Source organism: Falco peregrinus, chromosome 1, assembly GCF_023634155.1.
Source record: "Falco peregrinus isolate bFalPer1 chromosome 1, bFalPer1.pri, whole genome shotgun sequence".
In the NCBI taxonomy this organism is placed as follows: domain Eukaryota; kingdom Metazoa; phylum Chordata; class Aves; order Falconiformes; family Falconidae; genus Falco; species Falco peregrinus.
The window spans coordinates 128963831-128986181 of record NC_073721.1 but is presented as its reverse complement, the minus strand read 5'-3'; the positions used below and the strand labels follow the sequence as shown (position 1 = coordinate 128986181).

At 53.8% G+C, this 22351-nt stretch overlaps 1 protein-coding gene across 3 annotated transcripts; it reads left to right on the top strand.

Moving 5' to 3' along the window:
• The first annotated feature begins 10765 nt into the window (after positions 1 to 10765).
• CD276 (CD276 molecule) lies at positions 10766 to 22105 on the top strand. 3 transcript variants are annotated; one of them, XM_055792811.1, is made up of 8 exons: positions 10766 to 10943; positions 13476 to 13623; positions 15019 to 15369; positions 15774 to 16070; positions 17282 to 17422; positions 19055 to 19096; positions 19579 to 19614; positions 20977 to 22105. In XM_055792811.1, the coding sequence occupies exons 2-8, from the start codon at positions 13575 to 13577 to the stop codon at positions 20994 to 20996; spliced, it is 936 nt and encodes a 311-aa protein (XP_055648786.1). In that variant the 5' UTR covers positions 10766 to 10943; positions 13476 to 13574; the 3' UTR covers positions 20997 to 22105. The 3 variants fall into 3 exon arrangements, with proteins under 3 accessions (XP_055648786.1, XP_055648774.1, XP_005232659.2); XM_055792799.1 differs by having other exon boundaries at positions 20974 to 22105; XM_005232602.3 differs by lacking the exon at positions 10766 to 10943 and adding an exon at positions 11316 to 12132 and having other exon boundaries at positions 20974 to 22105.
• Positions 22106 to 22351: the final 246 nt, after the last annotated feature.

Sequence of the window (22351 nt, the reverse complement as noted above, 5' to 3'; positions counted from 1 at the left end):
TGTATTTAGCCATGCCACCCTGGCTTCTGCTCTTCTCTCCTGGGCTTGTGGTTCCTGGTCCCAGCTCCCCCACAACATGCATTTCTTCCTAAAAGAGCACCCACATATGGGTGTCACTGCAGGGGTGCCTAAGCCTGTTTTGGGGGGGCTGGAGGCAGCCCAGTGACCCAAATGTCGATGACAACTGTGCTATCATGGCTTCGCATTGACTGCGGTCCTCTCGCTGCCTCCCCCTGGCTCCCAGCTGCATGCAGCCAACCAGGCAGAAATGCCAATATGTTTGACTAAATGCTGATGATTAAAATGAAATGAAGATGATCAGGCTTGGATCGCTGGAGGGATGACAGAGGGAACAACCCAGCTAGGAGTTCATTACTGAGCTGACAAACAGCCTGCAGCAGCACAGATTGCTTGTGATGGTGGGCAGTACAGGACTGTACAGGTCGTGTGTACTGGTTATCATATCTATTGTATGTAATACTTATTTTCAACATCCCTTGCAGGTCATCCTTTACCAGCTAAATCAAAATTAAAGGTATTACCTGGCCTTTACAGTACGGCAAATGATACAATTTTCCTAATCCTGTGTGATGCAGGTCAGATTAGACATGTGGGTTTTTCTAGCCTTCACGGCTCTCTTGGCTTTTTCTGGTCAGGCTTTCTGAGATGGGGCTGTCTGTGCTGGCCTGGGGCATATTTATTTTATTCAATAATGCAATGGTTTAATAAAAGTGATTTGATGAAACCTGAGGCTTCCTTGTCCCTTGAGAGTATGACACCTAAAACAAATGTCAGTCATGATAAAGAGTTGTGTCTAGCCATGTGGGTATTAATATAGCTTTAACGGCCTCAAGCATCTTCAACTGGGACCCCCACCTGCGCCCCCTCTGCCCATTGATCCATATAAGCTCAGAGACGGATAATCACTCTTGGTTTGTTTGAGCTGGAGTGTGGGTGAGTCTGTTCCAGCTCAGGCTCCCGGACTGGCCTTTCTGGGGTGGGATCTAGATATCTCCTGTAGGCAGCCCTATTTTCTGTCTTGCTGCTCCTGGGTAGACCATCACAGGTATCTTCCCAGGGGCTGCTTGCATCATGCAGGATGCTCCCCGTTGGTGAGGCCTGTGCTGTGGTCACCTTTGCCTCTTGGTTCAGTTCCACTCCTTTTCCTCGCTGGCCGTTGGGGAAGGCAGTGGGTCTGTTGTCATTCAAAGGCCAGATTTCTTCTGTGTGGGCACCCCTTGGTGTGGGGGTTGTGGGGCTGTCAGTAGCCTCAGCCCTCCTGCCTGACACAGGAGCTATTCCTTGAACTTGACTTTTTGCCTGAGCACCAAGGTGGAATGTGCTGGTGGCTGAAATGAGGGTTTTCATGTCCTCCCCTAGCAGGTAGGGTCTCACAGGTATCCTGCCCTGGGACAGTGCCAAGTCTGTCTCTTGGTCTGCAAGCTGTGCCCCCAATGTAGCTGGAAGGGGCCCGTTGTGCCTGGAGGTGGGAGCTTGGGCTCCCTGTCACAGCAAGCATGGGCTTCCCCAGTGAGCCTCCCAGGCATTGTCAGGGCAGTGAAAACACGATGGGTTTGGCCGCCCCTCCTTGGGAGCTGAAAGAGGAGGGCTGGAGCATGGGACAGCTAAAAACTTTCTAGAAACTTGCATGTAATGCACTATGCAGGAACCTTCTCCCAGGTGGCTGGGGATAGCCAAAGTCCTTGAGTCACCTAGAATAGCCAAAAAGTATTTTTATAACCCCTGAGAACTGGAGCATAACCCCTGCATTCAGGGCTGGGACTGTGTTGTTGGTCAGTGCCATGCCCTGCTAAATCCTGGAAATAAGCTAAACTGGGAGAATCAGGAGTTTCTCATGGAGGCTTTAGGCTGTGAGTTGGGGATAACGTTTGGGCGTCAGACTTTTTTGCACCTTTGAGAAGCAAAAGCAACTGAGGAAGCTGTGGTGGAGAGGGCTTGGGAAGAGCTTCTGGATGCAAATGTGAAAAGAAAAGCAATTACTGAGCAGAAGAATTTTTTAGCAATAGGAAAAAATGAACAATGGGGGATAGCAGTGAGTGACCATGGGCTCACCTCAATATCTTCAGTATCTCACCTACAAAAGCTCGAAGAGGTGTCAATAGGGGAGGTTTAATTGATGGCAAACATTATGGCTGGTACAGAATTAGAGACACTCCAGACTGAGCAGGGAGGACTTTTATAGCAGTGAACAGATGAGCATTGTGAAAAATGACTATGATTCTTTGGGCATTTCTGGGTTAGATTGCAGTAAAACTGCAGCAAAAAGCAATTTTGCTTTAATCAACTATATAACAAAGCCCCAACATAGTAAAGAGCAGAAGGCATCAGAAGATAGGAAATTGTCAGCATTGCTGGAGCTGAAAGATAAGATTGTACTCCCTACAGCTACACTAAAAGAAGATAAATTATCCATAGGGGCAATTCAGAGAGAAAATAATGTACAACTAAAGTTGTTTGAATTACAGTTTTAGGGAAGCATGGGTGGAGGAAAAAGCCAGTTTCAGTGGAAAGTCTGAAACCTCCTTCCCATGTGCTTTTAGAAGGCAGAAGTAGTTTTGGAAAAAAGATGATAAACTGGGCAAGGCGGCCCTTAAAGAAGGGCAAAGGATGTGTTAAAAGGGGCCTTATAGAGAAGCTGAGCTTTGGAGATGTATGCATGGAAAGTGAACTGGCTCTGAGCTTGCCAGGAGCAAGAGGCAAGTCTGGGAAAGACTGAAGAGTGGCAGGAAGGCTGGAAATCTCATCTCCTGAGGTTGTTGCCAGCAGTCCTGGCTCATTTGTCTTTCAAAGCCTGTGGCTGGGTGGGTGGTGGAGGATGGCTGTGCTCCAGCAAGGCTGGGGTGCTAGGAGCAGAGGTGGGTGCTTGTGCAGGTGTGACCCAGAGCATCTCTTCACCCTCCATCCCCTCCCCAGGGTCTCCAGGCTCCAGCACACAGTGTTGTATCCTGTGATGCTGGTGGGCTTTGGGAATGGTTTCCAAACTTCAGATAAACCTTGGTCCAGAGGCCATGCAGTCTCCAGAAAAAGCATGAGGAGGGTGCAGAGGTATGTGGTTATTTTAGGCTTTTGCTGACATCTGCCCTTCAGGCTCGATTTGAGCACAGTGCAAACAAAACAGAGGCTAAAGGTTAAAAAAACCCCAGTGTTGCTAGAGGAGTGTGTCTGCATTAGCTCAAATAACTGTCCTGAAGCTACCTGTGTTCCTGATAGGGCTTCGCTGGGGCAGTTTGCTCGGGTCAGGAAGGGCAGGTAGGACATGTGGCTGCATCTCCAGGTGGGCCCTGCTGCAGGTCAAGGGGGTCCATGCTGCAAACCTCCCCTGAGGCCCACCAAGCTGCTGTAAAAGTGTGTGTGTGTGGGAAAACAGCTTTCAGTTTGTCGTGACAATGTCTCTGCCTGGCTTTGTGAGTGGGAATCTCCTTGTGGGACTGTTCCTAAGCAGGCAGCAGGATATTTGGGAGAAAGTCAGTGTATCCTGTGCTGCAAGATCCACTAAAAAGCTGACGGTTCGTCTTGCCATCCCACCAGCCACCTGTCAAGGAGGCCCAGCTCCAAACAGATGGCAGTGGGGAGGACTGCAATGGGGATAATGGTGTGAATGTGGCATCTTGTCCATGATACATTTGACACGTTGCCACGGGACAGCTGCAATTTATAAGCCTAAAGCATCAGCCACCGACAAGCTTCGTAGTGACTTCTGCAGTTGCCATATTCCCTTCTTTGCTGGCAGCTGCCTTGGAGGAAGAGGAGAATGAGGAGGATGACGGTGCTGAGCTGGAGGAGCTGCTTTGGGAAGGGCTTTTCTTGGAAAAAGCTCTGTTCTGTGCTTCACAAGGTGGGCTTCAAAAATGTGTGGGTGAGTCTGGAAATGTGGTGCACTAGCACTCAGCTTCCTGAAATCAGCTGCTCCAGAAGCAGCAGCATAGGGGTTATTCCCTCTCAAGGCTTCATTTTCCTTCAGATCATGCCTTTCCCACTGCTGTAATAACTCCTTCTCCCCTGTCATCTCTGGGGACAGCTATGGCACAGGTTATGGCTAGGATGGAGCAGCTGATGAGCAGCCAGGACATGTGCTGCAATGCCAGCTGGCTGCCAACCCAGGCTGTATGCGTTGCTGTTGCATTTCTACCCAAGCTGGTAGGAACCAAACGACCCCTTAGGCTTTGACCTTGTTTCAGACTTAGGTTAAAGTTTGCTAGTGCATGCCTGGGGAGAAGAGGACAGCCAGCGATGTGATCAGCACTTAGTTTCCCTAGAACTGAGCTCGAAAGGGATATTTGGTGTGTTTAACAGCAGGGACGCTGATGGCATCATGCTTGCTTTACTTCAGGGATGCTGGTGTGCTGTGGAGGTGTTTGCTGGAGTGGTGGGGATGCTGCGCAGGAGAGGTCTGGGCTGTGTGTCCATCTGTGGGCTGACAGCAGGCTCTGCCGTAGAGCTCGCACAGCATACGGTGAGCAATGACCGGGGTGGGGTGGGGGAGGCTGCCAAGTGAGACATGCCACCCATGGCTCTGCCAGGTCCTGCATGGTCACTGGTGGGCATCTCCCAGGCAGGAGCTGGGGTCCAAAGAGTATTAGGATGTAATGCAGCCTTGGATTCCCTGCTGTTTACATCAAGTCAGCCCCATGGATGATTAAGGTTATATTTGGGGGGGGAATAGCATAAAGCTTTTGCATTAGCTCAGTTGCTAAGCTATAAGGCTTGACCAACTTCACATACCTTGTAATTGTAAATAGAGATGTTGAGTCAATTGTTAGATTTGCATTAAGAGTCTGTGCAGCTTTTAGGCAAACTAGTGTCTGTGTGCAGACAAATTGGGAACAGTGCGTATCCTTTGCAGCTTATCTTGCGTGTAAGCGGACTGAGTACCTAATGGCCCAGGCATCGTTTGTGCAAGATCTTTTGAAGCTCTGCACGGCTGGGCTGTGATGTCACCGCTTACCTCCAGACGCGGTGATCCCGTCCCACAGTGCTGCGGCTCTGCTTTGGCACTGCCCAGCTATTTATTCCACTAGATTTCCCTTGTGTATGTACTTGAGGTTGGCTGTGCTGTTGCTGCTGTGCTGCCTACATGGAGTTTGCTTGTTGTTGCAATGTGGGTTTTTGAGTTTATTGAAGAAAATGCCTTAAGGAAAGGCTTTAGAGATAAAACTTTTTTTTTCAAAATATGAATTGATGAAAGCCATAGTGAAAGTAATCTTGCAGAGGTGTTACTGGGGAAAATAAAAGCCTTGTGACTTTTCTCTGATAAGAAAATACCTCCTAATATTTTCAGATAGCTAGCCTGCTCTGAACTGAATTAATTTCCTGGGAGATCAAAATGCAGTACATGCTTTGTAACTGAACGAGAAAACCCTGTGCTCCTGCCTGCTTTTCTGTGAACAGGCAATTCATCTGGCATGGTCAGGAGATGGAGCCCACGACGCAGTGATGATGGGTATGGGGACACCGGGTAAGTGTGCTTGCTAGGGATGATGGCAAGCAGGCAGGAGGTGGCCATGTGGCAGTGTTTGGAAAGCTGCATCTGGTTGTTGTCACTGGAAAGCAATAAAAGCTGTGGGGGTTAATGGGGGGGGGGGGGGGGGCCGCTACCAGGTAAGAGGGGGAAATGCATGGATGTGATCTGTGAGACATCCCTGCTGGGAAATTCCTCCTGCCTCTGTGATGTGAAATTTGGGAGGGAGCTGCCAGTGCTATGGGAACTTCACCTCGTTAGGGTGGACTCTACAGCTTCACATTCCTGCCCTCATCTCTGGCTCAGCCTACGCTGAAAAGGACACATGGCAGGACCACAGCTGGGGGTGCCCAGTAGTCCCAGTCACTTGCAGGCCGGGGAAATGTCTTTTGAAAAGCTGTTGGTGCTGGACTTGGGGCATTTCTCTGACCTCGGATTTTGCGGATGCAATGCTCCTGCCTGCTGCCTTCCAGGCTGGCACCCACAGCTTGGGTGGAGGAGGATGAAGGAGGAGAGCCCCTGGCTGTCCTGCTATGAGGGTGGCTGTGGGACAGCAGAGCGTGCTGCAGGGACAGATGAGCAGAGGGACAATGCCTTTGGAGGGAGTACTTCTTTAGGGAAAACCTCTTTTCCTCCTTCGTACTTTCCTTGCTAGTTTTTCGGTGATGACGAGCCCCAGCCTTCCTTAGTCCAGTGGGGCTGCTGGAGAGCAGAGGTGGTAGCTGCAGGAAAGGTGCTTCATGCTGTAGATGCCGATGTCTGCAAGGCTGGGTGGGAGGACTGAGGGATGCCTGGGAAGGATGTGGAAACAAAGGGGGAGGAAAAAAGCCTCATTTTCCACATCTGGGGGAGGGGAAGTCCTCTCCAATGGCCTGGTGCACAGCTCAGCCTAACAGCTTGCTCTTGGGCCTCAAAGGCAATGCAGCTGAGACAAAGAGGAGCTTTTTCATCCTGCGTCTGCTCCAAGGCAGGCTGCAGAAAAACCTCTGCAAACAGGGCAGCTTCATCTTCCTGCTCCTGAGAGGCCCTGTGTGAAGTGAGGAAGCAGAGAATGATGTGGTTTTGGGGTGTCAATGGCAGACAAACATCCCTGGAGCCCAGATCTGGGCAAAAAACACTTAACGTGCTCTGGCTGTGCTCTGGGGAATGGCCAGTCCCACCAATGATCTCACCCGAGCTGTGCCCAGGCAGAGCACTGGCAAGGTCTAGTGAAGGGATCCAGTGCAAGGATTGCTTCCACCACTGCTGCGAATTTAACACCATTTAAAAAAATAAATACCATTGGGTCTGTGACTAGGAAGGCTGTGTGGGCTTGGCTGCCTGCAGGGCACGGCAGATAGATACCTGCCCTTGATATGCACGTGTGTTGGGAGGGCTCTCCTGACATGGGCTTTTGTAAGTGTTTTCCATGGGGTGTAGATCCCCATATCATGGGGTGACCCTGTGCTCACCCTCCCTCATTACCCCTTGCAGACTCCTCAGGGCGATTTTGCAATGGTGTGGGCAAAACGAAAGACTGTTGCAGAGCTGGCCCCTTCCCCACTGTGTATGCTACTACCCCTCCCATTGCACAGGGACTCCCCCCGGGGCAAATTTGGCATGCTGATCCCAATAAATTATTAACTTATTAAATAAAAATCAGCAAGATTGGTTCATCTGTGGTTGTGGGAGCATTAGCACTGGCAAACCAGACCTCTAGCACTTCCAGCTGTTATCATCCTGAGTCCTATCCACATTTTAGGATAGTGCAGATGTAGCAGGTGAAGTTCTGAATTTAGAGGGGAACCATTTGTGGCACCTGGTTTGAACTGAAGGACAGATGAAGGCTTCAAGCTCCCATTTTGAGCATCTGCTGGTGGTGGGGACTTGCTGGGTCTGTTTGGAAAGGAGAGGTTGAAGGGCTGGTACGTACCTGGGTGCCACCCAAGTGCAGGATCAGGGCTTGGCCAGGCATGCACCTGCATCTGGAAACTCATCCCATTTTTGCTAGCTTCCCACTGGGGTGGTTCTGCATCTGGAGTCCATTGCTGGGCTCTCTGCTTATGAATGACCCTTGTGTGCTGCAAAAATGCTGAGCTCTCTCCAAAGCAGCCTCCTGCCACATGCACAGACCTAAAACATCTGCACTTGGGTGGTGGCAAGTGACTCACCATCCCCAGCCCTGACCCTGTGTCTCAGGATGGCCACATCCGAAGTGTTTTAGCTCTGTTCCTCCTGAGTGAGCAGGATTGAGGTTATCCAGATGCAGACTCATCAAAAAAGGCTCAGGAGCCCCAGGTTAGCATTGTAGTGATTGTTTTCTCTTGGGACTGGCTTGCTGCTCTGCTTCTTGGTTCAAAGCAGCCCCCAAACACCCTTCCTGCTCCTCCAGTTTCTTTGTTTTTTGCCACCGTGATGTTCCTTGCAGTCATTTGAGGCTGCAGTGAGAGGAGCCAGAGCTGTTTTCCATATGTCCAAGGATCCTGCAATGTAGTAGCTGCAGGCACCCACCCATAGAGATAATGCAGCTACCACCACATGGATTCAGCTGATGGTCAGTTCCAAAGTGCTCCAAAATGGATGATCTTGGCAGCTTTTGGGGGATGGAAGTCTGCGTGTAGCCAAGGTGGGATTTACCTTCCACCTCTCTGCCTTGTACTGAATCAAATGTGAAGATGTGTGACAGATGCCCTGTGCTGGAAGGAAATACAGGATCCTCCTGGGCATCACGTACTTGATTTCTACATTGTTAGCAGCTGGAAACTGCTGGTACTGTGCAGTATTTCTGTGGTCTTGATGGGAAGGAGAAGCAGCCATGCAAGTCTCGCTGGGATGTGCAGAGCTGACCTGCACACTGTAGACACATTGTTGGGAAGCTCCAGATTTTCTCTGGCACCTGCATCCATCCTCTCTGGCTATTCCTTCTCCCCTCGATCAAATTCTGCCTGAGCATGAAATTAAACTTGCAAATTGCAGCCCTTTTCTTTGCCTTTCTGTATTTTTTTGTCATTATTATGTACATACCTTGGATACTGCAGGGTTTGAGGAAGGAAAATTAGCCAAAAATAATCATTTGGTACGGAGAATGTCTACTATTTAAATTCCTCCCTGGAAGCCCTTTCATTGTTAATTATGAGCAGACTTGCAAGCAGCATGGATTTTAATTTTTAGCTAGTTTTGATGTTGAAAAATCTGCCTTTGTTTCCAAGCTTCTTAGTTTTTACTTTTTTTTTTTTTTCCTGGTGTTTCTATTTAACACTAAGAAAGCTCCTGGTGCTCAGATGCTCGCTTTGTAGCTTCAAAGACTAACAGGTGTGGAGTTGCACTTGTGGTTAAGATATCAAAGCTGTGATACTGCTTTTATCATGTGAACTGTTGGGAGAAAGGACAAAGTGATGAAGCTGTGATGGTATGCAGTCCTGCCCTGGGCAGTGCTGGGATTTTGTAGCTCTTGGGGGTGAGTCTTCATGAAACCCTTGGGTTCCACCTGTATTTTTGGGTTGCTGAGCTTTGACGCTAGAGATGCCCATGGACTTGTTGCTCCTGGGAGAGGGAATAATCTCATGCAGAAGGTTCCTGCAACCCACTCCTGTCTCCCTGCTGCAGCATTGGGGGCTGATGGCTGGATTTTCTCCATCAGTCACTGAAAAAGGATGGGGACAATGAGTGCACAGGGTTGACATGGCTTGTGTCTGGTCTCTGAGAGTTCCTCAGCTGGAGCTATCACAGGGTGGGATCGTGCAGCTGTTCTGCACATCCAGCACTACCCACGCCAAGCTGGGCACAGAAAGAGAAATTCTCTTGATTTGCAGGGCACATCTGTGAATCGAGCACAGGGCTCCCAATTTAGTCGCAGGCTTTTGAAGTATATTGGCTTCATCCTTTCTCATTCTTGCTGCTGTCACCCATGGTGCCTGGGTCAAGGTATGCAGCCTTATTACCAGCTCTGTCGCTGCAAAATCTTTCCTTGCCTGCAAGGGGGAAAAAAAAAGAAGTGGTTTTAAATATAGCATGTTTTGGGTTATTTTTATTTGCCTTTTAATTTTAAACTTTCCAGGTTTGGTTGTTCCAGCTTTCCTCTATAATCAAAAGGGTGAGGAGCTTCCTTTGCTCCAGAGCAATGGAGGACCCAAACCTCCCACACAGGCACCTGGCTCCAGGGCACAAACTGCAGCCACTGGAGCCTTGGGGACATGGCAAGAGCTACTGGTGTTGAAGGGCCCCCTATGAAAAACGGGTTAAAAACAAGAAGCTGCTTCCTTTGGGAAACAGCTGCTGTGCATGTGCTGCTGAAAAGTTGCCCTTGCAAAGAGCCTGGCTCCCTCCCAGTGCCCTGCTCTTCATCCTCCTCTTCTTCCTTTCCTGCTGTGCTCCCTTCCTTAGTCTTGGTCCCGATGCATCCCTCCCGCGGCCTGTGTCAGGGAGAGGCGCCGGGTGCCTGCGGTGCCTGCTTGCCTGAGGCTGTATAAAAGGAGACATTGTGTGTGGGAATGTGGGAGGAAGCTCAGTGCCATGGCCCTGCCCCGGCCAAGAGCAACCCAATGAGTTGTGGGAGTGATGGCGGTGTCCCCCCAAAGCCCAGCTGGGCTGCACCCCCAGAGAAGCAAACCTGAAAAGGTGGTGAGATGGCTTTTCCAAGGAATCTGATCCCTTTGGGTGGCCGATGCAGGAGGCTGCCCTGATGCCTTGTGTGTCTGAGGTCTTCCTCTTCTACATGGGGGACCTTCATGAGCACCCCCTTCCACACTGCAGCTCCCAACTATCTGGGGGTCCCCTTTAACCCTCCAGCAGCATTTTCTACCGAGTGTGGTGTGTGGTTGCTGGTGCCTCTGGGCAGCTGCTGTGGGTAAATCATTAGCCAGGTTTTTCCCCAGGAAGCGGCCTGCACCTCTCCGCAGGGAACTCCAGCTGCCTTTTGTTCTCACTCGAGGAGATGGCTCAGCCCTCCTGCCTCCCTGCGGCCCAGCTCCGTTACCCCAGTCCCCTGAATCTGAGGGCTCCAGAGCCCCAGCTCCGTGCACCCCAAGGACCCCAGATATGAGTGCTCTAATCCCCTGGCTCTGTATGCCCAGTCCCCCTGCTCTGAGGTCTCCAAAATCCCTGGCTCTGTGCATCCCAGCATCTCCCAGCTTGGTGCACTCCGGTTCCCTGGTTCTGTGCACCCCAGTCTGCTGGCTTAATGCACCCCAATGCCCTGGCTCTGTGCACCCCGGCCCCCTGGCTCCACACGCCCTAGTTCCCCAGCTCTGTGTACCCCAACGCCCTGGATCAGTGCGCACCCAGTGCCCCGGCCCTGCGCACCTCCAGGCCCGCCGCCCCCGCAGGACCCCGGGCCGGGCCGGGCCCGGCGCGGCTCCTCCTCCGGCGGCGGCGGCGGGATCCCGGCAGGAAGCGGCCGCAGCCAATCAGGGCCGGGGCCGCCGCCCCGGGACCGGCCCGCCCGCGGCGGAGCGCGCGCTCCCGCCCGTCCCGCGCCGCCTGCCCGGTAAGTGCCCGGCGCGGCCCGGGCCGGCGGGGGGCGGCGCTGGGGCCGCGGCGGGATCCGGGGGTGCCGGCTGGGGAGCGGGGCCGCGCTGCGGCGGCCGGCGGGAGGAGCCGCTGCTCTCGTTTCCCCTCCCGCGGGACGGGGTTCGGAAGGGCCGTTGTTCCGGGCGGGCGGGCGGGCGGAATGAATGGGGCTGCACCCGAGCCCAGCCCCGCCGGGGCGGCGTGCGGCGGCCGGGCAGAGCCGGGGTGCTGGTCGGGGGGGGTGTCGGGGTTCCCCCCCTCGCTGCTGGGGGGTGCGGCGGCCTCCCGGGGGGGCAGGCGGGGTCCGCGCTGTTTCCCGGGGCCGGGCTCTGCGGGGCGGCAGCATCCACGGCTGCTTATAAATCATCCGCTTTAAAGTGCCCGATTTACGGCCAAACCCCCCGCCAGGCACAACCCGCGACCCGAGGGGAAGCGGTCGCGCCCCTTTTCGGCGGGACCAGCGAAAGGGTCACCCGTCCCTTCCCGGACCCCGTGGGCTGCACCCCTCTTCTGCCGTGCCCCCATCCCCACCGGGTCCCGCTTCGCAAGCGGGGCCTTCTGCTGCGCACCGAGAAGCGGGGACTAAAAATAGTCCAGAGCAGATAGGCTCTTTGCTGGCACAAACCCCGGGAGGAGAGGAGCAAATAGGGGGGCTCAGCCCAGGTGCCCACAAAAGCTGGGACCCACCCGGCCCGGTGGGTGAGGGCTTCTCCTGCACCAGCAGATGTTTTCTGTACGCCTCCACCCATCTCGGGGCGGTGATTTGGCAGCTGATAATGTGGATATTAGAAAAAAGCAGCGTTTTGGTTGCATGATAGTGAATATTAAATAAGGAACGGGTGATGTGTGGTCTCCAGGGTCCTGTTGCAACAGAGGGTTTAATTATTCTTTGGGGTTCTGGAGGGTTCAGCCATCCTGGCTTGCCCTGCGCGGGGGCATCCTTCTTCCAAGGGGCACGTGCGTGGGGTTTGTTATATCCTGATCGGCGATGAAAGCTCAGGCCTGGAGCACAGCCTGTCCTTCAGCTGGGGCTCGTGCTGCCAGGATGGGGAAACTGAGTCACGCAATAGCGAGAGACCCACTGGAAAACTCCCGGCTGCAGAGGGAGGGTTGGGGACACGGGTGTTCCCTTCCTGTGACACCTCTCAGATGGTCTGGCAGGACTCGTAAGTCACGAAACCTAGAAAATGTAATTCATTTTAGCATCACCAGGAAAAGGAAAGAGCTCCAAGGGTGAGCGTGAGGGGGATGAGTCATGGTTTCCCTTGCCCGGGCAGCTGAGCGATGCCCCGGCACCCTCTCCCACCGCAGCTCCCTCCCTTTCTGGCTGCCTGAGGTTTGGCACAGGTTTGGCTCCAGGCTTGGCTGCTTGGGAAAAGGCAAGAGTCAGGGATATGGTTTAAGATAAAAAGCTGGATAATTTGTTTTCCCCAAAGAAGCCTTGTGCTCAGGAGGGAAGGAGAGGGGGTGCTTTCCCAGAGCTCTTGGCACAGAGCTGTGCCTTGGTTCCACACCCTGCCCTGCGCCTCAGTTTCCACCCCCCAGTGCCTCAGTTTCCGCCATCGGAGCTGAGCAGAGCAGAGCTTCGGGGCTGCCATCTCCCCCATTAAAGGGGGTTTGAAGAGGAAGGAGCTGATGGCCAAAGCTGTTCCCGCTGTGCCTGGGAAACTGGTGCTGTGCTGCCAATTTATAGCAAATACAGCTATCGTGCCAAAACTTGTCACACTAAGGGCTCTGGGCAGAGCAGTGGGGCTCTGGGATGTGCTGGGACAGGGATGGGACATGGCAGCAGCAGTGCTGGCTGCAGTATCTGGGGCGCATTTATGCTATGAGGGAGGAACGTGGGTCACGAGGGGCCTGGCAAGCTCCTGTCGTGGCTGGGGAGGGATGCTCGGGAAGCGAGCCACGGTAGCCAGCGGTGCTGGGCAGCTTGCCCTTGCCTCTCCCTACATCCAGCTCTGATAATGCTCTGGGTTTATTCCCTGCTTCTCGGGGCAGCCTCATGCCGGAGACTTTTTTGCCGCAAGCAGAGATGAATCTCACAGCCCTGGAGCCTCTGGCGGAGCCAGGAGTCTGCAAACCTCTTACGTTTAATTTTTAGCCATTTTGGACACTGGGTGTGAGTTGCCTCCTCTTGGAGGACAGGGATGTAACAGCCCAACGCTGCAGGGAAAAGCTGGGGCAGAGAGAAACAAAAGGGGAGGAGAACCAGTGAGGAGGGGAAGAGGCTCACATGGCTTCCCTGGGGCACCAGCCAACACCTCCAGCACAAGAGCTGCTGGGTCTGTCATGTCCCGATGCAGGGGGTGCACTGGTCCCTTGGCCAGCGCCAGGCTGGAGGCAGACCCCTCCTGCTTTTTACAACGGGGTGGGTGCTCCAGTTGCTGCATGGCAGCTGGGGAGGATGGCTGGCATGGGATCCCCTGCCTGATGCCGGTCTCCTCCCCTCTCTTACTCTTTGCCCCTGGTCCCCAGTGCCATCTCAGTGTTTCTTTCTATTTTTCCGCAGCTCAGGGCACTTGCTGTGAGAGAGAAGACTCCCTGTGAAAAGAACACCCGGGGCCGTGCTCGCTTCTGCTTTATTACCCAGGCTTTGCTCGTAGCAAGGATGCTCTGCCCACTGCTTGCCCTGGGAGTGCTGGTGCTCAGCCTGGCAGGTGAGCGGGGCTGGGGGGGTTGGGGTTGGCATGGTCTGTGTGTCACTACCCCAAAGGAGATGCCGCATTCATTCTGACAAAGCTTTTGACCTGTGGTTCCTGATGGCAGTGCCCGCAAGGTGTTTGTCCTGGTTTCATGGTTCTCCAGCTGCCCAGGCCATCACCCCGTGGGTGTGATGGCTTCTGGTGCACGTGGGCCACTCTCATAGCAGGGGACACCACCTCCGGCCTGCTACAGCGGAATGGCAAAGCCACGGGAGGACTAAGTCCTGAAGGTTTCTGACTTACCCGAGTCTGTCTCCACACACTGCAGCTCCTGGGAGAGACCTCAGGGCTGAATCCTTTTGGGATGCCCAGTAGCAGTTCCAGCCAGATTGGGTAACGTTCCTAAAACCCACTGGCATTTATTATTAGCCAGAGGGAGACATGATGCTCTCGAGTCAGCCTAGAGCCAGGCAGGCTGCCGGAGTGCTCTTCTCCTGCCTGTCTGCCCGTCTGCAGCACCTGGCAGGTCTACTCCAGCCCAGCTGCTTCCCGCAGCTCCTCATCCTCCACGCTCGGGCTCTTGCTTAACAGTTAATGTTTTGTTGCTCCCCTTGTCCCCAGGGAGGTGTTTGCTGTGGGTAATGGCTTTGTTGTGTTCCACAGCAGTGCTGAGGTTGGAATATAAAGCAAATCCTTGGTCCAAGGCGAGACTTTTTCCCCCTTGCCCCTCCCTGTTTTGGGGTTTGGGGGAACTGGTGAACGAAGTGATGATGGTGCCCTGGGTCTGATTTGGGGGACATTGCTGCTCGCTGCCAACTGGTGCCCCAGTATCATCTCTGAGCGTGGAGGGTCTGGCAGCCCTGGCATGGTTGGCATTACCTCCTGATGCCGTGGCAGAGTTGGCATCCTGCCATGGCTCAGCAGTGCGGTTGGCATTGTGCCATGGCACTGGGATGAGGATGGCTTCTCGCCATGGCATGCCAGTTGGCATGGCACTGGAGCACTGGTGCCATCTAGTGCCTGCCAGCCTGGCCATGGCGCTGCCCGGAGCTGGCTCATCCTGGTGACATGGGACTGTGTCCCCACTGCTGTCACCCACTGACCTCCTCACCTCATGGGGAGAACTGGGCTGCATGTCCGGGGGGTGCAGGTTTGGGTGCCTGTGGCCGCAGCTGGCAGCTGAAGGCAGTAGTTCTCCACGTTTGGTGCTGGATGTGGCACAGTCTCCCTGCCAGCAGGGTGGGCTTGGCTGGGAGTCAGTGCTGGGGATGGTCCTGAGATGCCACCTGTCCATGGGTCCATCCTATGGGCATCCCTTGATTTGTTTAGAAGTTATCCAGGTGGAGCACTAAGGAGATGCTTCTGCAGGGTCTCACCACCACATGCTTTGCCCTTGCCACCTTTCTGCAGGTGCCATGGAGATCCAGGTCCCGGATGAACCCGTGGTGGCTCTTTTTGGCCGAGATGCCACCCTGCACTGTTCTTTCTCCCCCGAGGCCAACTTCAGCCTCAACGACCTGAGCCTCATCTGGCAGCTGACAGACACCAAGCGCTTGGTCCACAGCTTCTCTGGTGGCCGGGACCAGCTGGCAGACCAGGGTGGGGGCTACGCCAACCGTACAGCCCTCTTCTACGACCAGCTGGCCCAGGGCAACGTGTCACTGCTTCTCCGACGTGTGGAGATCTCAGATGAGGGCAGCTTCACCTGCTTTGTCCGGGTCCGGGACTACAGCAGTGCAGCTGTGACATTGCAGGTGGCAGGTGAGAGATGGAGGATTGGGGTGTCCCTACATGTCTCCCCAAAGAGAAGGGTTTTCCATCATGCTTTGTGGCTCTGTGGAGCCTCTTTCTCTCTCCACCTTTGCCATGATCTCCCTACAGTCAGGTCTCTGTTGGAGACCAACTAGTTGCATCTCTCCATAGGATTGCTGGGGGGGGGGGCGGGCAGGGCACGGTGCCTTCCCTGCCGTGATGGAGAGGCTTTCAGTTGGGAGGGCACCTGGAAGCATGGTCATAAATGAACCAGAGCTGGGGAGGCTTCAGCTGGCTGGTTTCATCAGCTAGAAGATTCTGTCCTGGGACTTGCCCAGCCTCATTGGGTTTCTCCAGATCCTGATCCTTTGGCCTTCTCCATCACGTCATGCTGGCTGTCCTCTCCCTTGCAGCTCCCTACTCCAAGCCCAATATGAACCTGGAGCCCAACAAGGACTTGAAGCCAGGCGATCTGGCAGCTGTGACTTGCCATGCTTCCCACGGCTACCCTGAGGCCAGTGTCCTCTGGCAGGACAGCTGGGGCAGCAACATCACAGAAAACGTTACCACATCCCAGGTGGCCAACGAGGAAGGTCTCTTTGATGTGCACAGCGTCCTCCAGGTGCTGGTGGAGCCCAGCAGCACTTACTCCTGCCTGGTGCGAAACCCAGTGCTGAAGCAGGAGACCCACGCTTCTGTCACCATCACGGGTGAGCCAGCAAGGGCCAAAACTGGGGGAAGAAAGCGATGGGCTGTGTCTGAAGAAGGTGATTGTGGTGGCAGTGGGATCCTTACTGTGGCCCAGAGCCACTTTGTGGGTTGTTACCCCATACCTCTGCTCTGCTTGTCCCCCCATGACCTAAAAGGGTGACTTGAGGCTGTGCTGTCCTCCCCATCACCACACGCCAGCGTCCCAGCTAGAACAAGTGACCTTAGTTTTTAGTCTCTAGCTTTGCCAGTTGCCCCATCCCAGTATAAATCACCCCAGAAGGCCAGCACAGGGCATGGTAGTTGTCTTCTCCTTAGCGTGTGGCCATGAGATGCTCTCAGTCTGGGGTTCTCCATGCCAGCTGCAGCAATCCTACTTCAGAAATACAGGCTGGAGGAGTTCATCAAGCATGTTCAGCCTCACTGCTTTGCTCCGAGCTCTCCTGCTGCCTGCCCAGAGCTCTTTATAACCTTGTGTACTCCCTGGTAGCATTAATTAGTGTTTAATTACCCTTGGTACCGCATTTGCTGGGTTGGGAAGGTGGGTCCCTGGTGGAGCATAAACTTTATGGCTGGATGCACCAAACTCATGCAGGAAAACTTGTGTGGATGCTGCTGGGTGGGGACAGAGGGGTGACTTCTGCAGGGGCTCCCAAGCATGCGAACAAATAGTCAGCCTTAGGATGACGTCTGTGGAGGGGCAGGGTTTGGGGCAAAACTTTATTTGAAGAAGGAGCAATATTATGGAGAAAAATGGGATTCCTGGTGCTCCAGGAGATATCCCGCAAGCCCTGGTGGTCCCTGCCAGGCCATCCCAGGCCCCGGGGACAGCATTCCCATCCTTCCCAGCTCCGTGGTGTGAGATGAGGAGGGAAAGAGAGTGGGTGCAGCATCATCTAACACTTCTTTTGAGCTTCTTAGCAAGCAAGGGGTCAGCTGCCATTTGAATTTATTAGTGCAATTATTTAAAGGTTCATGAAGTATTTTAGGGAGTGACTCAACCTGCTGCTTCCTTGGCTGGATCCAGACCTGCTGAGGGAGGCCATAATTAAAGGCACCAACAGTTTTGCTTCCAAAGCCACCCCTTGTGCCACCAACTCTTTCCATGGGGACATACCCCTGCCACCGTGGGGTCCTGGACACCGGGCACACATGCCCCTGGTCGGGCAGCGATTCTCACGACGGTGGTATTTCTCTTTCCTCTTGCTGCAAGGCCAACACCTCGCCTTCCCTGCCGTGGCTCTCTGGGTGACAGTGGGACTCGCCATCTGTGTCGTGGGGCTGCTAGCTGTCCTGGCATATGTGTGCCAAAAGAAAATCCGCCAGAGCTGTGAGGAAGAGGAAGAAAATGCAGGTAATGTCATGGCTATTTTCCCCAGAAGGGATGGGGTTTGCAGAGGGTGATGGATGAGGGAAGCAGGAGCAAATTTTAATGGGCACTTGTCTTGGTGGTAGCGTCTTTTAAAGGATGAAGCTCAGAGCTGCTGGGATTGGTGGGCATCAGCAGATCTGTACTGGAGAGCCTGTGCTGGTTGCATGCGTTGCTCCAGGCAGCTCTGTCAAACATACACCTGGTTTTCCTCCCACCCAGCATGTGTCCCCCTTTCACCTTTCTGCTCCAAGCATCCCCTGCATGTCTGGTACCCACAACCTGGTGTACTTGGGGCATCTCCTCTGAGAAGGTGCTTCTAGCATTTGCCACCATGGAAATGCCAAGCTCTTTGACATGCAGAAATAACATGAAAGAGATGCTCCGTGCTCTTGTTTTCTGCATCCTTCTGTTTGTGGTTTGTTTTTCATTATGGGGAGATGTTGGCACAAAAAGGAGGGCTTTGTTGCTTTAAAAAACAAACTCTGCCGTACTCTGAAAATGGCTGCAGAAGCAGCTTTGCTGACATTCCCCATTTGTTTTCTCTCGCTGCCTCCTGAGGCGTTTGCTCTGCCAAAGCCTTCCCCTGCCAGCATCGTGCTGCGGGGCTGGCACCCGCAGCCTCCCTCGCTGGGTGCTCCCACTTCGCTCCTCCTTTTTCTGCCGGGGAGGAAGTTGGTGCTGATGCCACCATGATGCCTGGCTGTTGGGTGTCCCCAGTGGTGGGGACCAAGAGGATTTTTCCCCAGCAGAACCCAGGAAATTGTCTGCAAGAGATACATATAAAAATACTTTTTTTCCCCTGCCTCTGTAACAGAGTATTTTCTCCTTGGCCAGCAGATTTGCAGTGCTGTGATGCTCAGCTGTGGCCCCAGGCCAGCTGACCTCAGTCCTTTAGCATCAAGACACAGCTCCCAGCCCGTGATGTTTTGCACCAATGGCTACATGCCCTTAGCAACAACCTTTTGCTATGGCTTTTGGTCAGCCAGAAAACAGGCAGGGACCCTGCCCACAAACCTGGCAGCCGTGGGAGGCAGGAGCAGCAATTTTTGCTGGTCATTCTGGGCAGGAACAACATCATGGCAGGTCTTACCCATGGGGTGCAAAGCTCTCAGGCTCCAGGACAGGGTGGTAGCCTGGGTGCTGTGGCAGGGAGAAGGGGATGCTCATCCCTCAGTGCCGATGGGGTGTCCCGGAGGTGTTGGGGGATCCATGGTCTCCCTGCTAAGCCCCTTGCCAAGTGCTGCTCCAGATGGCGGTTGTGCTATAAATAGGGAGGAGAGCAGCTGTGCTGCATTGCCCGGCGCTGTGGCTTTTTCTGCTTTGCTCGTAGGGTTGTGCCACCCCAGCACAGCCTTGTGCTCAGGGAAATACCCCCAGCGGCGTGCTGGAGGGGAGTGCTGGGTGCAGGTGGGTACCAGTCACCACTGTCCCGAGCACCTGGTCCTGGCCAGACACTGGGTTATGTGGTGATTGTGGGTGGCTCCCAGTAGCCAGGAGTGGTGGCAATCCAAGGGGCACCCACCAAACGCAGCTGCCTGGGGAGGTGGGGTTCGGGGTGGGTGCTGGGGTGGAGCCTGGCAGATGCTTCATGTGCTCTGGTTTGCTCTTTTGCAGGGACAGAGGAGCAGGATGAGGAGGGGGAAGAACCCAAGACAGGTGGGTGCGTGATGCATATTATGCACATGAGTGTATTATAGCGTGTGCTCGTGCCACTGTCCCCTACACAAGCAAACACCTTGGCATTCTTTGCACCCTCCATCGATGCGAAGCCCCCCCCCCCGCCCCCCGCTTGCCCACTCTTTGATGCACCCCCTCAGGCTGGCAGCTCACTGTTAAGCCACCCTACCTCTTAATAAAAAAGACTCGTATGCTCTGCTGTTATCAAACGGGTTAATTATATGCCCAGCAATTGCCTTTATCTGCTGGCACAGGAGCAAGCCCTCTTGGGATGTCAGCTCCTTTGCTGCTGGGGAGATTTAGGGACCAGGGCTTGGCTTGCAATGGAAGCTGGTGAGTGCAGTTATTGGGGTGAGCTCTGCAAAATGGGGGTATTAGCTGTTTCCTCTGCAGAGGCATTCCTTTGCAAACTCCCGTCCCACATGGTATGGACTGACCGTGTACTGTTGTGCTTTTCACAGCTCTGCAGCCACTGAAGAGTGAGGAGAGCAGAGACGGTGAGTGTGTGTGACAGGCTACAGCACAGAAGCATGAGCCAGCTCATGGTGAAGGTTTCTTACTAAGCACACTAGAGATGATGCTGAGATCTAAGTGCAAAGTATCTATTGCAGATCCATCACCCATCACTGGGTTTTGGGGATTTTCTTCCATTTTTTCCCCTAGTTTTTAATCAATTTTTCCCACATCAATTCTTTCCTAACGCTCATTTTCACTCCAGTTTGGGCTGCACTTGCCCTGGCCACTGCTCGTATCTCTCAGCAGCGATGGAGTGATGTGGCCAATGCCTTTGACATGGTGTTTCTTTTCTTACCCTTCCTTTTCTTGGGCAATTTGGGGCTGAGAAAAGCCTCCTGCCACCAGCCCAGGTCACTGAGAGGTATTTGGGTCTTTTTCTTTAGCGTTGCCATCAGTTTGCCAAGAGGAGAGGAATTGATGGGGTTGGTTCCTCATCTTGCAAAGAGGGAGGCATGAGCTTCATCCCTAACCCATGCAGAATTCCCCAGCAGCAGCCTGGTGCTGAATTTCTGGTGGAAATTCATGAAAACTGGAGTCCCAGCTCCTGTTTCTGCCTTTCAGTATCTTCTCCCAGCCTCCTGGCTTGGTGCTGCCAACAGCCCATCACCCATCCCAGCCCGGTGATGGGCTCCAGCACTTTCTGTGCCTGGTCAGCTCCGCTCCTCCCTGATTCATCCTCGTCCCAAGATCTCAATCTTTTAATTTATTTCCTTTTATATTAAAGGCAGAGGCTTGGCATCTGCTGCTGGTGAATTACTGCTAAACCCTCCCTTCCTCTTTTATTAACAGCCCTGATTTTTCTCTAATGCCATTTCCCTCCTCACCCCGATAGGTTTATAAAAACCTTGTCTCCCTTCCCCTTCACACCTTTAGCAAAGCATCAATCGATTCCACTTTTCCTTTTTTTCCCCCTCCTTCCTGCCCTTATCTCCCCCTTGCAAGCTGCCGCAGACCATGCTTGGCTTCCCAGCCCCTTGGCTTCTCATCCCAAGTGCAGCCTGTTTGCTTAACCCCATGTGTGAGACATCTCCTGCTTGCTCCTTGACCAATTTTCAGCGGAAACAAAGCTTGAATAATAACATCTCACGGGGTTTGTCAGCTGCGGGGGTGTTTCTAGCCAGGAGGATGGATGGAGGGATAAAATCACACCTACATGTGCCTGGTTGTATTTGCCTGAGGGTGGTGGCATCAGCCCTGAGTTTGGGGATGCCAGTTTTCCAGGGCAAGGAGAGTCCAGAGTTGCTGGCAATCTAATGAACTCATTAATTTGGACCTGTGAATTATTATTCTTGTTTAACGTCTTTGACAATTTTTATTTAGTCTTTTCTTTTTCTCCCCAGATAATGAGCAAGAAATTGATTGACGGGAGTTGGGATACCCCCAAGCAGCACCCTGTGCCCTGGACCAGCCAAGATGTCACCAGCGGGGACAAGCTCCGGGTCTCTGGGGAGGGCACAGACCTGCTACCACCCCTCTTTCCCGGGCCCCATCACCCTCCTCCCTCCCTGGTGACATCTTCGGGGCGCCCTGGGGCTGGAGAGAGTCTGCGTCTCTCTATCCCTGGTGAGCCCTGAAGATAGGTGCATCCTTCCTGGAGACGGGGTGCATGGGGCCAGGCTCCCCACTGTCCATCTCTCTGTCCCCACGTGGGGCTGAGAACAGCTAGGGCTGACCGTTCCCCCCAGCACCCTCTATGCCCGCTCCCACGTGGCTGCAACTGAGCCATCCACCTGCCAGGTGCCTTCCAGGGCAAATTTCAGTGCCCTTTCCAAGCCCAGAGGCCTTGAGAGGGGTGATGGGCTCAGCGAGATCCCTGGGAGTGACCAGTGGAGCCCTGGAGGCTCTGGGAAGATGGATGAGACCTGTGGGACCCCCAGGTATGGGGGGGCAGAGCTGGTGCTCTTGGCCCCAATGGATGCACCGCTCCAGAGATGTATGGGCGCGATTATTTTTTCACGTTGCACCACTGTGGTTCCCACTGGACTTTTATTTTTGCCTTAAATGCAAACCCCCTTACGGGTGGTTATCCCCTGCCTCAAAAAAAAAAACGGGGGATTTTTTGAGAGGCTCTCGAAAGGCAGGACTTAGGGGGCTACCTGCTGGATGGGTGGAGCCCCCCTGTCCTCCCTGAGGTGACAAAGCTGATGCTTTGGGGGCTGAAGCACTGGTGGGGCTGAACCTGGCTGGTGTGTGGGGTCAAGCCCTCATGTTTCCCATGGGATCAGGGACCTTTGCCCCTGTGCATGTCCTGGGAGTCCTCCCCCTGCTGCTGGGTACCTGCAGTGTACGTGGGGGCACCCAAAGTGCTGTGGTGAACAAGGTGGTGTGTCCCTGGTCCCACTCGGGTGGGTGGAGAAGTCCCTGCCGTGCCCCTCAATGGCTCTTCTGCTGGTTTTCATTGTTATTTAAAATCCAGAATCTGAAGGGGATTTTTGTGCCTTGACAAATAAATTTGGGGGTTGTTTTGGACAATGCTTTCCAGGCTTGGCATGGTCTCCAGGATGCAGCTTTGGCCATAGTTTGAATATGAAAATTCCCAGAGCAAAACCTTCATGCCACCCAGTCAGCCCAGCTCCATCTGTCCCTCCGTCCCCTGCTGCCGCCACAGCACCTCACACTGTGCTACCCTCATCCATCACCCAGCACGGGAAGAAAACCGCTTCAGGGATGGAGAGATGCCTGCCCTCATCCCTCCACTTTATTTTAATACCTCAAGCA